This window comes from Sus scrofa, chromosome 2 (genome assembly GCF_000003025.6).
Source record: "Sus scrofa isolate TJ Tabasco breed Duroc chromosome 2, Sscrofa11.1, whole genome shotgun sequence".
NCBI lineage: Eukaryota > Metazoa > Chordata > Mammalia > Artiodactyla > Suidae > Sus > Sus scrofa.
This window is the reverse complement of record NC_010444.4, coordinates 3,516,304-3,531,281: the sequence shown is the minus strand read 5'-3', so window position 1 is coordinate 3,531,281 and position 14,978 is coordinate 3,516,304. Positions and strand designations below refer to the sequence as shown.

General features: G+C 55.4%; 1 protein-coding gene across 1 annotated transcript; it reads right to left on the bottom strand.

Moving 5' to 3' along the window:
- Positions 2,271-4,169, bottom strand: FGF4 (fibroblast growth factor 4). The gene is made up of 3 exons (XM_003122418.2): positions 3,830-4,169; positions 3,114-3,217; positions 2,271-2,585 (listed from the first exon to the last, which is right to left on the bottom strand). Exons 1-3 carry the CDS (start codon positions 4,167-4,169, stop codon positions 2,409-2,411), a joined length of 621 nt encoding a protein of 206 aa, XP_003122466.1. The 3' UTR covers positions 2,271-2,408.

Genomic DNA, 14,978 nt, shown 5'->3' with positions numbered 1-14,978 from the left:
AGGCTCCTGTCTTCAAGGCCACATTTGTGTGGACACAGCTGGCTAAAATTTGTCTCCCCCACCCCGCCCCCACCCCCAGCCAGGCGAGGCTCAGGGCCTCAAATAGACACCGGGAGACAGGGGGAGGGAGCCGTATCGTGGCATTTCAAGGCAGGTTTTAATCGTTTGCAATAACTTTGCCCGATGATGAATGTCAAGTCCAATGGCGTTCTCTTTATACCTGATACATGTTTCCCATTTATTCTGCGTTTCAATGTGCACAGCACATACAGCACAATGTGAGCCAGCACCTGTATAAAACTACAGACGGATGCTGAAGACAGCAGGAAGGACAGAACCCTCAAAGCCCCAACACAGCAACAGAAACACTTTACAATATTTCGAAGATTCCATGACGTCTCTGAACGCTTCACACCTGAGTCACTGAGCTAACGCAATGGTCAAGCATGGCTGAATTCTGCACTTAAGACATTTGAGTTCCTGACGAGCTGGCTGGGCTCTGAGATAAGACATCAAGCAATGTTTAAGGCATCTAGAACCATCTGTTTGCGACTGTGTGGATACAGTCAATCCAGAAGGGCAACAAAGTCCATCCTCCAAACCCCACAATCAGCACCAGATCTCTGAGCATCATTCAATCACCCTGAAGTCCAGGGTGTGGTTTAAAAAAAAAACAAAAAAAACCCAAAACCATTTTTATGACATGGCAGGCACAGCGGCTTAGGTGGCTTCTTTTCTTCCAGGCCTCCGTGTGAGAATAGTATTTTAAGTAGATGATTTGCATTCGAACAAAGAGTTTTAAAAAGGAATGTGAAAGACAAAAACGCCAATCAGATTTTCCAGTCTCGCTGTCTGTAGACGCCCATAAAGTTAATTCGGGAGGCAGTTCAGAAACGTCCTAGCAGAGTATTAAAGTCTCGAGGAAACATTCGGAGCATCTCTGGGAGCAAGCTAAGGTCATTTTGCATAAACTCGAAAAAGTCATTCATTAAAATTAAATGTTCGCCCTCACCTCGCAACTTTTTTTAAACATCACCGCCCCTGCCTCTTCCATCTTTGCTTCAATGACAGGGGTTACATGTGTAAAATATATAAAGAAAAATATAAGGTTACTTGCTGACCATACAGTGCACTAACAGCTGCCTGCAAATATTTTCATCATGATTATCCTTACTAAAAGTAAATCGTGGGGTAAAGATAGCTCAAACGTGACAAGGTTCCAATGGGGCGCACCGGCGCTGTATCTGCAACTCCCCTTGGCTACATATGGAAAGAAAAAGAAGAGCCACTCGGCGTGGCAAAGTCCTACGCTTTCTGCAGAGTCCGCCAGACAGTGGTTTAAGGGCTTTCGAGGTAGATGTTAAATCCACTTAATCAGGAATACAACAGAGACAAGCAGCATCTCAGCATCTTCCTCCACGCAAAGAGCACTCAGTGTGTTTTGTCCAATGACAGGCACATGTCACCTCAAACGTACAGCTAGTTCTCACCCGAAGCTTCCCCAACACAGGGAAGCGTGTCCTTCAAAAATACATATATACGCTATTACTTCTCCGAAGTCTCCGCTCTCACAGACTGTATTTCCCCACCTAGGGTTTTGGTGGTGGCTGGAAATATACCCAATCCCGTTCGTTTCCAGCTTTTTCCTGTGGAATATCGATTCCTTTCCATTGGGTTGACAGCATTGCTGTGTGCGTGTGCCTTTTCCCCCACTGGCCGCAGAGAAACACAGGCAGTGGCCGATCCAAAAAAAGGAACACGGGCGTTTTCAAGTTGCCTAAGGGTCTCCCCCATCTGGTAGATGGAGGAAGATTGACTACAGCAAAGTTCAAAGGTCATTCTTGGCCGATCTAAAAACAGAGTAGCAGCAGTGGCCTGGACAGTGTGCTTTCTGTACCCAAAGTAAACTGATACGTCCCAAAGAATATCTACAGGGCACAAAGGGAGAGGGACCCTGGAGGATGCCAGGAACGGAGCCAAGACTGGGCGCTTCCAACCTGGCTTCCAAAGCCCCAGGAAGGCTTCTTCACACACAGGGATGCTCGGCACCAAACCACAGGGGAGGGTGCCAGGCAGGGCTGATGTCAGAGACGGATGTCACCAGTGTTTAATACACGGGATAGCAGCAGCATACGTGTGACAACTTTTTGACGAGTAAAAGAAATCCCACGGAGAGGATATCTACTGTTTTACCGGAAAAGTCAGGGTTTGTGTTTTTCGTGTTTTTTTTTTTTTTTCCCCAGAAAAATACAAAACACACCCACAGAACCATAAATAATTTGGTGGCACTATATACACATTTAAATAATTAATTTAAATATCTTACACCTACTCTTGCATCAAGCTGTCCGTCCGAAGAAAGTGCACCACGGTGGCCCCCAGCACGCCCCTCCAGGGGGCTCTGAGGGTCACAGCCGGGGGAGAAAGTGGGTGACCTTCATGGTGGGTGACACCCGGTTCCCCTTCTTGGCCTTGCCGTTCTTGCTCAGGGCAATGAACATGCCAGGGTACCTGTAGCACTCGTAGGCGTTGTAGTTGTTGGGGAGGAGAATCTCTTTGAACTTGCACTCATCGCTGAAGAAAGCCTGGGAGGGAAGGGGAGCAGAGTCAGGTGGGGCCACCCCCCTGGCCAAGGGACTCTGGGGGCAGTGCTCAGGGACTCCTTTCTCCCCCCAGCCCCACCCTGGCTGGGGTCTCTCCTGGGAAGTGCAGGTGCCAAGCTGTTCCCAGGGTGAGAAGAGGGATATGGTGGCAGGCAGCAGCTGGGCTCCTGCACCTGCCCAGCACCTGGCACTTGGAAAATTTCATCTCCACTGTGTCCACCCGAAAGACTGCAGTCCTGCTGGCTGGGACCCGCCCCGGGGGCCATGGGGAGGGGCTCCGGGAGGCAACTTTTGACTGGCTAGCAAGTGCCCGCTCAAGGATGGCAGGAACGCTGTTCCTGTCCTCTTGTTTGGGCCGACCCAGGGTCACCGGAACGGTCTCAGGGCCTTGGACAGGGTTACTTTCCATCCTGGGACCCCGTCGCTGCCGCGGAAGTTCCACGATCCGGGCGTAGGTGGCCTGGAAGCGTCACGATCCTGCCCGGCCGCTCGGCGGCCCGCGGTACTCACCGAGCCATAGAGCTTGCCCCTGCTGCTCATGGCCACGAAGAATCGGCTGGCCACGCCAAAGATGCTCACCACTCCCCGCTCCACCGGCGAGAGCTCCAGTAGGCCTGGGGGCGGGGTGCAGGTCATTCCCGGGCACCGGACCCTGGGGCCACGCCTCCCCCACCTGGCGGCGACCTGGCTCCCCCCTCTGCCTGCGCGCCCCCGGACCCCCATCTCTGGGGTGGAGGTGAATGTAAAGGGGCCCAGCTCCCCGGTGCAGGCCGACCGCCCCCAAGGGGCCCCCGGCGTCCAGCCCGTTCGCCCCCTGTTCCGGCCCCTTGGGGGCCGCGCCCAGTCCCGGACAGCAGGAGAGAGGTGGCCGCCGCGGCCCTCGAGCCCGGCCTGGACATGGGCACGCGTCTCGGGCCCCCGCGCGCGGGTGCCGATGGCTGCGCTCCGCTCCCTGTGCCCACGGCGAAGGCGCTGGAATTCGGCACCCGGGGCCGGGACATCTGAAGGCGGGAAGGCGGGGCTGCGCAAAGCCTGTCCCTGCCGTGACTCACCGAGCCAAGAGTGATTGCGGCCCCGGCGCCTCCACGACCGAGGGGCCTGAACCTGAGTTCGCTCCGGTTCCCAGGGCCCGCGAGCAGGTGCTCGCCGGGACCTTCCTGTGCGAACTGGAAGGGGCGGCCGCTGCCCGGGGCCCCGACCCTTCCCGTCCGGCACGCCCCACTCACTGTCACTCGTGTCCGCGTGCACGCCGCCGATGCGGCCGTCGGGGAGCACCTGGAGGTGGAAGCCGATGCCCACGTTGCAGTAGAGCCTCCGCAACCGCTTGATGCCCAGCAGGTAGTCGCCGGCGCCGCTCTGGACGGCGGCCTCCTTAGGCTGCGCGGCCACGGGCAGGCGCGCCAGCGAGCGCGCCACCAGGCTCTCCCAGCGGCGCTCCAGCTCGGCCTCCAGTGTGCGGTTAGGTGCGGTGGGCGCAGCGGCGCCCCCTCGACCGGCCCAGGGCGCCAGCACGGCCAGCAGCACCGCCGGGAGCAGCGCTGCCGCGGCCGCCCCAGGCCCCGCCATCCCTGCCCTCGGGCCGTGCGTCCGTCGGCAGGTAGGTCGGTGCGCCCAGGAAGCGGAGAGCCGAGCCGCGTCTGTCGGGGCTCCCGGGGGCGCACGGGCTGGGCGAGCGCTGGGAGTGCGCGGCCGAGGGAGGAGCGGAAGGCGAGCGACGGGGCCCCCAGGCTCCGGGACCTACCCGGGCTGCATGGGGAGTCGAGCAGCGGCGGACGGGCGCACGGCCGGGGCTGGGACCCTGTGGAGCGATGCGCGCCTCTCTGCGCACTGGGCGGGCCTGGGCCGAGCCGCTATATATAGCCCTTCGCCGCCCCTCCCCGCGCCCCCCCCTCCTCAACTCCCGCAGAGGGCGGTTCGCGTTCGCCTGGGCGCCCGGGGCGCTGTGGCGCTCGCGGCTGGTGGCCACCAAGCCGCCTGCCCATCGGGATTGGGGGAGGGGAGGCGGCCGGGGCCCGAGCGCCGCGAGTCCCTCCTGGAGGGTTCCCAGCCCCCATCCCCGACTTCTCCCGGCCCACGACCTGTTTGTTCCGATGCTCGCATCTCCTCCACTCCTGTCTTCCAGCCAAAGTTTTGCCTCTTGCCCTTTTTCTCTGCTTGGCCCGTCTCCGCGGGGCCCCTTCTCCACCTCTCTTTCAGTGGCCCGGTGCCGCCCTCACCCTGCACCCTCTGCTCGGAGCCGCCACTCCTTGCGCTTTGCCTTTCAGGGACCCCCCAGAAGCTGTTCCTTTGCGAGGACCCTGTGGCCCCACCGGGGACGAACGATGGGTAAGGACAGCTAGCGCCAGGAGGGCCCGATCCTGGTAGGCACGCTCCAGGCTGGAGGGAGGCCAGGGCCTGGGTTTGGCCCCCCCGGGCAGTTCAGGGATGGAGCCCCCTGAGCAGGGGACCTGGGTGGGTGGCGCTAAGAGAAGACGGGGTGAGCTGGAGGTACACTCCAGGAGACCAGGGCCCTGCGCGGGGTACACATGCCCGCCTCCCTGCAAGCACCGGTGGTAGGGGGCAGGGCCTAGGGGACATCTGGTGTCCCCCTTCCTTTTAATTCTGCAGCAGGAATATTTAAGTGACAAAGCTAGAAGTATTTAAGTACCCAGGCCAGACTTCTGGAAGGCTCCCTTCCCCCACCTGCCATCCTCACCCCCCCACTGGGCCCGTTATGGCCCGATGGGGGCGGGTCCGGCTAGATACTGGCTCACCTAGGTGTGAAAATCCCTGTTCTCCAAGGTACCTGAGCTGTACTGTCACCTCCCAGCAGGACCCGCCCAGCTCTCACTGCAGGAGGCTTGGAGCCCACCCACTCCCTGCTGCCACCAGCACCTGTGACCAGAGACACCGTCCCCAGGCCGGTTTAGCCTCTCCACCTCCCGCCCCGCCCCGTTCCCGTCTGAGGAACCCCTGGCCAGATCTCTGCACCCTGCCAGGGCCATTCACAGCACTTGAGGGGACCTAGGCGGTTTGAAGTCTGGGCTTGAGGCCAGGAAGGGGGGCACCCAGGGCCCAGTGAGGGGCCAGGGCAGGACCAGCACCCAGTCTCTGGACCCCTCATTGAGAGTCTTTGCTCCTCTCTGGGCCTGCAGCCTGACCAAGCAGTGGCCACCCATGAGAGGCTGGGGGCTGGCTGGGGGCCAGCTCAGAGCTGCCACTCCTGGCTAAAAGGTCAGCTCTGCAGCTGCTTGGACCCTGCCCTCCCCCCCCATGGGGCGGGGATCAGGAGACCAGAACCTGCCCCAGCCCTGCCCCTCACTGCACAGGGTGCAGCCTGTGGGCAAGTTCTGCCACCTCTGGACCCCTGACCTCCCATTTGCAAAGCTGCTTGGGGGGTGGGCGCCCCTCCTTCAGTCCAGATCTACGTAAGCTCCTCCTCCTCCAGGGACATGGGGCCCAGGCCTCTGAGGGCTCCCCCAGCTCCTAGCAGGGTGTGGTTTTTCTTCCCAGAAGCCCCCTTCCTGCCTCTCCTGCTTGGTGGCCAGTTCAGTGAAGAACCCAGTGCTGGTGCATCTCAGAGCCGGTCTTCTCAGGGACTGTCCTGTGAAGGGCTGGCAAGCAGCAGGGTGTCAGGAGCTGAGCCCCCTGTTCCCCCTTCACCATGATTCACGGTGGGTCCCTGAGCCCTCAGGGTTCGGCCTCTTCACCCACTCAAAGGAGCCAGCAAAAGCCTGCAGGGCCACCCCAAGATGGCAGGTGGAGGACACACCAGGAGCGCTTCGCCTGGTTATTCTCACCTGACCCCGGCCGGAGCCCCCTCCTCGCCCCTCATCTCACAGCCGCTCCCCGTCCGCCACTGTGCTCAAGGTCTCTCCTTGACAATGGCTTCTGTCCACTAAGGCTCCCTCCACTGTCAGCCACTTGGGAGAGAAACTGGAGCTCCCATGCCCTGGGCAGTCCCTTGCATCCTAGTTGTCTATTCTCAGCCCTTAAGGAAGCTTTTTCACTGACTCGCACCCTCCTCTCCCCAGACTGTCCCCTCCGTGGAGCACCCCCCCACCCCCACCATGCCTTCTTCTCAGCTGCATCCCCCGTGCCTGCAGCAGCGCCTGGCACACGTGGGTGCCTGGGCATCAAGGGCTGCCTGGCCAAGTGCCCCCAGAGCTCCCCACCGGCGGACCCTCTGGTTCGAGGTGCAGCTCCCTCCCCCCGCCCCGGGGCACAGAAGTTGCCCGCAGAGAGCTTAGGAACCTTTAGGAGTGAGCTGCCGGCTCCCTGTGGGAAGCTCCATGGTGACCCAGTTTTATTTGAAGGAAGAGTCAGGCTAAGGTGACTGCTCATCCCAGATCCAGCCCCCTTGGGGATTGAAAATGCTCCGATGCACCTGAAGAGCCTGGTTCACCAAGCACCCCGGGTTCCAGGGAGCCTGCGGGGCCACAGGGAGGCTCTGGGTGCTGTGATCCCTGCTCCAGGGTCACACTGAGTGCCCATCTCTGTGGGTCCCTTCACTTCTGATCGTGCTCAGTTTCTCCGTCTATAAAATTGGCATAACGAACTCCTTGCAGGGGTTGTCGCCTCAACAAGAGGGTGTGACAGCCTCGGACAAGGCTGGGTGCACTCAGCCCTTTCCACTGCGAGCCCAGCTAACATACCAGAGGGTGGAAGATAAACCCACCTTCGTATCCTCTAGGATGTGTCACCTCCCATCACCAGCCTAGACGGGAGGGAGCCGAACGGAGGATTAAAGCTGAAACCGGCCAGTTCCCACCTGCAATCCTACTGTGACCTTTTTAACCTACAAGAAACTCGTGGCTTCTGGTCCTCTGGGTCTCTTCTCCTGGGAAAGAGCGACAGAGCTTCTCAGAACAAGAGCCCAGCTGTTAAGAACTTACTTAGTGTCATAGTAATAATAATTAAAAAAATGTGCAGCTTAAAATTCAATTCGAGTTCTTAGGCAGGACTCAGCCTGGGGCAGGGCTCCCAGGCTGGGAACCGTTGCAAATGCCTCAACCCTTTTCTTGTTCAACTTCCTTCTTTTGACCGCAGTGACAAGACCCTCCTAAGAGTGTCAAGAGGAAGGGTAGGGCCAGTAGTGTATAGATGTGTCTACACAGGCTGCAGTGTCCAAAGAAACACACCTTTTTAAAGAACATCCAAAGAAAGGGAAGATTTATTGTGGTAAAATACATTTTTTTTTTTTGTCTTTTTGCCATTTCTTGGGCCACTCCCGTGGCATATGGAGGTTCCTAGGCTAGGGGTCCAATCAGAGCTGTAGCCGCCGGCCTACACCAGAGCCATGGCAACGTGGGATCTGAACCACATCTGCAACCTACACTGCAGTTCACAGCAACGCTGGATCCTTAACCCACTGAGCAAGACCAGGGATCAAACCCGCAACCTCATGTTTCCTAGTCGGATTCACTAACTACTGAGCCACAACAGGAACTCCTATCGTGGTAAAATACATATAATGTAAAATTTACCTTCTACTCTTTCTGGTTTTTGTTTTTCGTTTTTGGTCTTTTGTCTTTTTAGGACTGCACCCATGACATATGCAGGTTCCCAGACCACAGCTCACAGCAATGCCAGATCCTTGACCCGCTGAGCTAGGTCAGGGATCAAGCCCACATCCTCAAGGATGCTAGTCAGGTTTGTTAACCACTGAGCCACGCCAGGAGCTCCTACTCCTGTTTCTTTTTTAAAAAATTTTTTATTATAGTTGGTTGACATTGTTCTGTCAATTTCTGCTGTGCAGCACAGTGACCCTGGCATACGTGTGTTTACATTCTTTTCCTCAAATCGTCTGTCATCACGTTCTACCCTGAGTGGGTGGACCATCTACCATTTCTAAGTGCACAGTTCAGCGCAGAACCCCGTCGTGGCGTTCCCGTGTGGCTCAGCATGGTAAGGATTCAGTGTTGTCACTGCTGCGGCTCCGGTCACTGCTGTGGTCAGGGTTCGATCCCTGGCCTGGGAACTTCTGCATGCCCAGAGCCTGGCTAAAAAACAACAAACAAAAACCAGGAAAAAACAAACAAAAGAAAAAACACCCACATTGTGTGCAACCGTCACCATATGCTTCTCCAGGACATTTTCTTCTCCCCCACCTGAAACTCCGTGGCCATTAAACACCAAGCCCCTGTTCTCCTGTCTGTCCCCTTGGATGTGACGCCTTTAGGGACCTCATGCAAGTAAAGTCAAGCCGTTTTTGTCCTTTTGTGTCTGGCGTGTTTCACGAGCAGAATGTCTTCAAGGTTTGTCCGTGTTGTAACCTGAGTCGGGGTTTCCATCCTTTTTTACGACCAAACAATATTCCCTTGTGTGGACGTAGGGCATTTAGTTTATCCCTCCTTCTCTGGATGGACGTGCGGCTTGTTTCAACCTCCTGACTACTGTCAGTCATGCAGTTCTCAATCCAGTTCCCAGGTTTGCAAATGCCTCTCAAGACCCTGCTCCCACTTCTTTCGGGTGTAGACCCAGGAATGGATGGATCATATGGTGATTCCAAGTTTAATTGTTTGACGAGCCTCCATACTGTTTTCCATAGTTTGTTTTTTTTTTTTCCATTTTTAAACATTGAAGTATAGTTAATTTCCTGGGAGTTCCCATTGTAACTCAGGGGATTGAGGGCCTGACATTGTCTCTGGGAGGATTCGGGTTCGATCCCTGGCCTTGCTCAGTGGGTGAAGGATCCCTTGTTGCCGCAAGCTGTGGCGGAGTTTGCAGATGTGGCTCGGACCCTGTGTTGGCATGGCTGTGGCATAGGCTGGCAGCCGCAGCTCTGATTCAAATGCTGGCCTGGGAACTTTCATAAGGCGCAGGTGCGGCCATGGAAGAAAAAAATTTTTTTGAAAATTGAAATATAGTTGATTTCCAGTGTTGTATTCATTTCTGTTATATAGCAAAGTGATTCAATAGATCTACATTCTCATAGCTTTTGGGTTTTTTGTTTTGTTTTGTTTTTGTATTTTTTGGGTTTTTTGTGTATGTGTACATATTTTATTTATTTATTTATATTTATTTATTTATTTATTTTTTGCTTTTCAGAGCCACACACGCAACCTATGCAAGTTTCCGGGCCAGGGGTCAAATTGGAGCTGCAGCAGCCAGCCTCCACCACAGCCACAACCACACAGGTTCCAAGCTGTGTCTGTGACCTATATCACAGCTCACGGTAATGCCGGATCCTTAACCCACTGAGCAAGGCCAAGGATCGAACTTGCGTCCTCATGGATACTAGTTGGGTTTGTTACCACGAAGCCCCTACAGGAACTCTTTATATTTTATATATAGCTTCTTTTTTTTTTAGGCGCCCTTGACCGTGAGGCATCAAGAGGATAGGATTCAGAGGTGGCTCTGTGCCCACTCGATCGTCCCTCTCTGGTTTCTCTTCAACCCTTGGCACGCGCAGCCAGGTCAGAGCCACAGGTGCAGGGCCAGTTTTTACAGCTGGAAATGGACAGAGCAGCTCGCCAGGCAGATGCATGCGTGTGGATCTCTGCACACAGTGACACCCGAGCCTGAGGAGAAGGGCTTCTGGGAGCGTTAAATGAGGCGATAGGTGTTTAGCACCTAGACGGGGCCGGAGCACGTGGACAGCGTCGCACCAACACTTTGTGGGTTGAGAGGTGCTGCCATCCTGCCCAGGCGTGGGGCGTGGACCCAGAGCCCGGAGCACAGCCTAGCCCTGCCTGTACTGCGGTCCCTGGGCAGTCTGCTTCGCCTCTCGGCATCTGTGTCCACCTTGCTGTGGCCGGGAGAGAAGACCCTTCAGTGCCCAGAGTGCTGTCCCCCATGAGCTAGCAGGGAGTGGCAGCATCTCTCCAGATTAGGTCGCTGCTGAATGTTTCCAGGGCGCTGGGCGCCCCCCCGCCCCGAGCCCCACATTGCGAAGGCTTTGCCTTCCCCATGGCCTTTTCTCCTCACCCCGCCCTGGAAGGTGCACCCCCCCCCCACTATCACCATTTCACAGTTCAGAGCCTTTGAGCAGTGCCCTCAAGGTCTCGCAGCTGGCAGAGAGCAGAGGCAGGACACACACCTGGTCGCAGGACCCACGAGCAGGCTCAGTTTCCTCGTCTGCAAAACAGAGCTCGCAGCCCTGACCTCGACTGCCCCGGGGGGCGGGGGGGGGGATCGGACGCTCAGACTGTGCAGGTGAAAACCACGCATGCTGATTCATGACCCCAGGAGGTTTGCTCGCTTAGAAAATCATAGAACTCACTAAGCACCCTGCTCTCCACCGGCCCTGCTAATATTTCAAATGGAAACTAGTCAGAGCTTGGTGTTCCCGCTGTGGCCCAGCAGTAACAAACTCAGCTGGTATCCTTGAGGATGCGGGTTCGATCCCTGGCCTTGCTCAGGGGGTTAAGGATCTGGCCCCCGTCGCCTGGGTGTTCTAGGTCCTGCGGCGGCCGCCCTGCCCAATGGGAAGGGGACACCCAGGCCAGCAAGTCAGCAAGAGGCTGCTGCCTGGAGACCATGGGGACACCACGGCTCGCTCTGAGGACACAGGCAGAGGGTCAGTGGAGGGTCCCTGGGTCCAGGAGCAGCACGGCTGAGATCTCCAGGATGAGAAGGAGCCTCCAGGGACGGTGGAGCAAGGCCCGTGGGTGAAGACACCTGGATGCTGACGACGAGAAGGGGAGCAGTTCTAGGGACCTGGCCTGGGGTTTGGGCCCTTCCAGGGGGCGCTCAGGCCAAGCCTTAGTCCAACTCCCAGGGCAGGGCCTGTGGGCCTGGTGGGCTGAGCACCCAAGGGCCGAGGATGGGGGCATGAGAGAGCACCCTGACCCTTGGGCCAACCCTCTTCCCTGGTAACCCCCCACCCCACCAGCTTGTAGTGGTGGGCCTGGGACTGAGCCCATCCCCCTCCCTCAGCCCCCAGGCCCCAAGAGGAATCCTCACCGGAGCAGCAGGGGTGGAAGAAAGGCCTTTTAACTCCGCTCAGGCCTCTGGGCTCCTCACTCCTCCTCCTCCCCCTCCCCCCAACACTGTGGATGACTTTCTGGGCCCAGGGAAGGTTCTGGACACCACGCTCTTCTGCATGTGGCATCTGCACCCCCAAATGGTCTCTCCTCTTTCCCTCTCCCCCTCTCAGGACAGAAATTCTAGGAGAAGAGCTCAAAACATCACCTGCCGCCACTGGCCTATCTGGCAGAGCTGTCATCCATCACAGGCCCTGAATCAAGGGAGGGGGGGTCTCCCTCCCAAAGGCTGCGAGGGTGATGGGACGCGTGGGCCAAGCTGGGTCCAGAGGCCAGCCCCTCCTCTGAGGGGCTGTGTGGCCTTGGGCAAGTCCCTTGCCCTCTCTGAACCTCTGCTGATTTTTCTCTCAAGTTGGGTCTGGAAGGGCTAAATGAAATGGGAGCTGAACCAATGGATTTGGGGGCTGGGGCTGGGAGTGGGGATGGGGTGGGGGGGCTGTGTTCTCTGAGAAGGGGGGTTTCCACAGCCCGACCTCGGCATCTGGGGCCAAAATGGAACAAGCCGTGACCTGGTGTTTTAAGAACCCCTGGCTGCTTCTTCCCACACCCAGCCAGTCTTCAGAGGCCGTGGGGTGTGAGGCTGACAGGGAGGCTGGGGGTCCCCTCCTTTCTGCCTCCATCCTACTCATTGGGAGAGGGGCTGCCAGGGACCAGATCTGGGGGGAAACCCAGGGAAGGTGGCTCCAGTGGCACCTGGATGGAGCATCTTATTGGGTCTGGACACAGCGGGTGGCGGGTAGGCTCCTGTGATCTGAGGGCAAAACGAGATTTCGGCTCAGCAGCTAATGCCCGTCCCAGCTGCTTTCATACAGAGCTCAGTCTCCTCTGCCCTGGGCACTTCTGAACTGTTTGTGTCACCTGCCTGCCTCCTGCTGCCAGACGTTTAAGGCCCACAGGGTGCCCCCCTAAAGCCCTGGATAAATCTGTCCTCTGCAAACACGGATTCTGATTAAGCACTGTCTGGAAATTACGGTTTTCTCTTGGGAGACACGTGTGTTTCTTTTCCCCCGGGGGCCAGGCCCTCAGGGAAGAGGAGCTCCCGGGGGGGAGAGGCAGCCAGCGAGTCTGGGATCCTCAGCCCAGGTTTCTTCTCCTTGCAGCAGCAGGAGCCCGCTAGGAACCCCAGCTCCTTTTCTTTTCCGGCCACTGTCCTCGGGGTCCATTTCATCCGTCTGTGTGGGAACAAGCTGGCTCCTTTGTGCTTTTCCAAAGCTGAAACCCGAAATTTGTCCTGAGTAGCTGCAAAGGATGTTTGTGTTCTTTGTTTGGGGGATTTATTTTTTTCTTTTCTTTTCTTTTCTTTTTTTTTTTTTTTTTTGTCTTTTTGCCATTTCTTGGGCCATTCCCGCGGCATATGGAGGTTCCCAGGCCAGGGGTCTAATCGGAGCTGTAGCTGCCAGCCTATGCCAGAGCCACAGCAACACGGGATCTGAGCCACGTCTGCGACCTACACCACAGCTCACGGCAACGCTGGATCCCTAACCCACTGAGCAAGGGCAGGGATTGAACACAAGTCCTCATGGATCCTAGTTGGGCTCGTTACCTCTGGGCCACAACAGGAACCCACAATGGACATTTAGGTTGTTTCCATGCTTTGGCACTCATAAATAGGGCTGTCATGAACAGTGGGGCGCAGGTATCTTTTCAGATTATGGTTTTGTCTAGACAGAGGTCCCGTAGTAGCATTGCTGGGTGCTATGGTTGTTCTGTCTTCTTTCAGTTTTTAAAAAATTAAAAGCTTTACACTAACAGCCCCAAATCACAAATCCTGGCATTTTTTTCTTTGCATTGGTATTCCCCCCACCACCACCAGTTTTACCCAAGTATAAAGTACTTTTAACCCTGAAAATCCTTTTTTGGAGTTCCCTGGGGACTCGGGGAGTTAAAGACCCACAGTGGTGACTGCAGAGTCTCAGTTTGATCCCTGGCCTGGGAATTTCTTCATGCCGAGGATGCGGCCATAAAAAAATCATTTCTGATCATCCTTTCGTAATTTTTTGGAATCAGAATATTTCTACATATCGAAATATTTTTAAAATGAATGTCTTGTGACTGTTAGTATTAAACTTTCTTGCATTGTACTTTGTTTCATGACAATTACTATACAGAGTCTATCAAAATATCATGTGTGTAATATCAAATCATGGACAAGTGGAAGTATGAATCAAATTCTGATGGAAATGAATTTTTTAATTTGATAGAGGAAGGGGTTTTTTTATTGTTATTTCATACGGTTGTTCTTACTTCTTGCTAGAATAACATGGGATTTGGCCTTCATCTCCTGTTCATTTTCCATTTCTGTTGATGGAAAAGCCAAGAAGCCTCACTTGTAGAAATAAGCAGATGGAATGGAAGGTTTGTTATGGTGACGTCACTCAGGGATTTGAACACCTGCCAAAGTATATGTTCAAAATCATGTGCAATCTGGGAGCTCCCTGGTGGTCAAGTGGTTAGGATGCAACACAGCCCAGATTCAGTCCCTGGTCTTAGAACTGAGATCCCACATCAAGCTGCTGTACACTGTGGCCAAAAAAAATAAGAAAATAGAAGCTATGTTTTAAAAAGTCACAGGTGACTTATCCACGAAAATATTTTCTGCACTGTGTGTGGACACGCCCACTAGATCTTTTTCAAATTTGCTGACCGCAAAGACGCAGAAGGTGCCTGAGTCGGCGAAAGATTTGTCCTCGGTCTCTGGGGCCACACTTTTTCAGCTTCTGGAAAGTTTATCCCAAGATGTTTCCATCAAGACCCCTGAAAGGATGCGTAATTATGCCAGTTTCTCTTTTACTCAGAGGGACACTGTTAAACCCATGATCAAGGAGGGAGAGAAAAAAGGGAGAAACGGAGCCATTGCTGATTTTGCTGTGGTTTGGCCAGCACTGGTGATAAAACGCTCCCAACAGAGCCTGCCTTCTTTCCACACCGGGAAGCTGCAGGTGTCATTCATCCAGCGTCTGGGACATTTCCCACCACAGCCGCACACACAGGAAGACCCGTCTCTGGGGCGAGAGGTCAGAAGATCATCAGAAGACATCTGACTGCAATTTTCTTTCTTTTTCTTTCTTTCTTTCTTGGAGGCTGCACCTGTGCCAAATGAAAGTTCCTGGGCGAGGGGTCGACTCAGAGCTGCAGCTGAGGCCTACACCACAACCACAGCAACAGTGGATCTTGGCCAAATCTTTGACCTATGCCACAGCTTCCAGCAACCCTGGATCTTTAACCCACTGAGTGAGGCCAGGGATCGAACCTGAATCCTCGTGGATACTAGTCGTGGTCTTAACCCACTGAGCCACAATGGGAACTCCTGACTTCATTTCTCAATTCCTGCAGGCAAGTTAATTTGCATCTTGGTAGCAAACTCCCTACTTGCGACTGTGACTCTGAGAACAGCCGGAACGTAGATGGA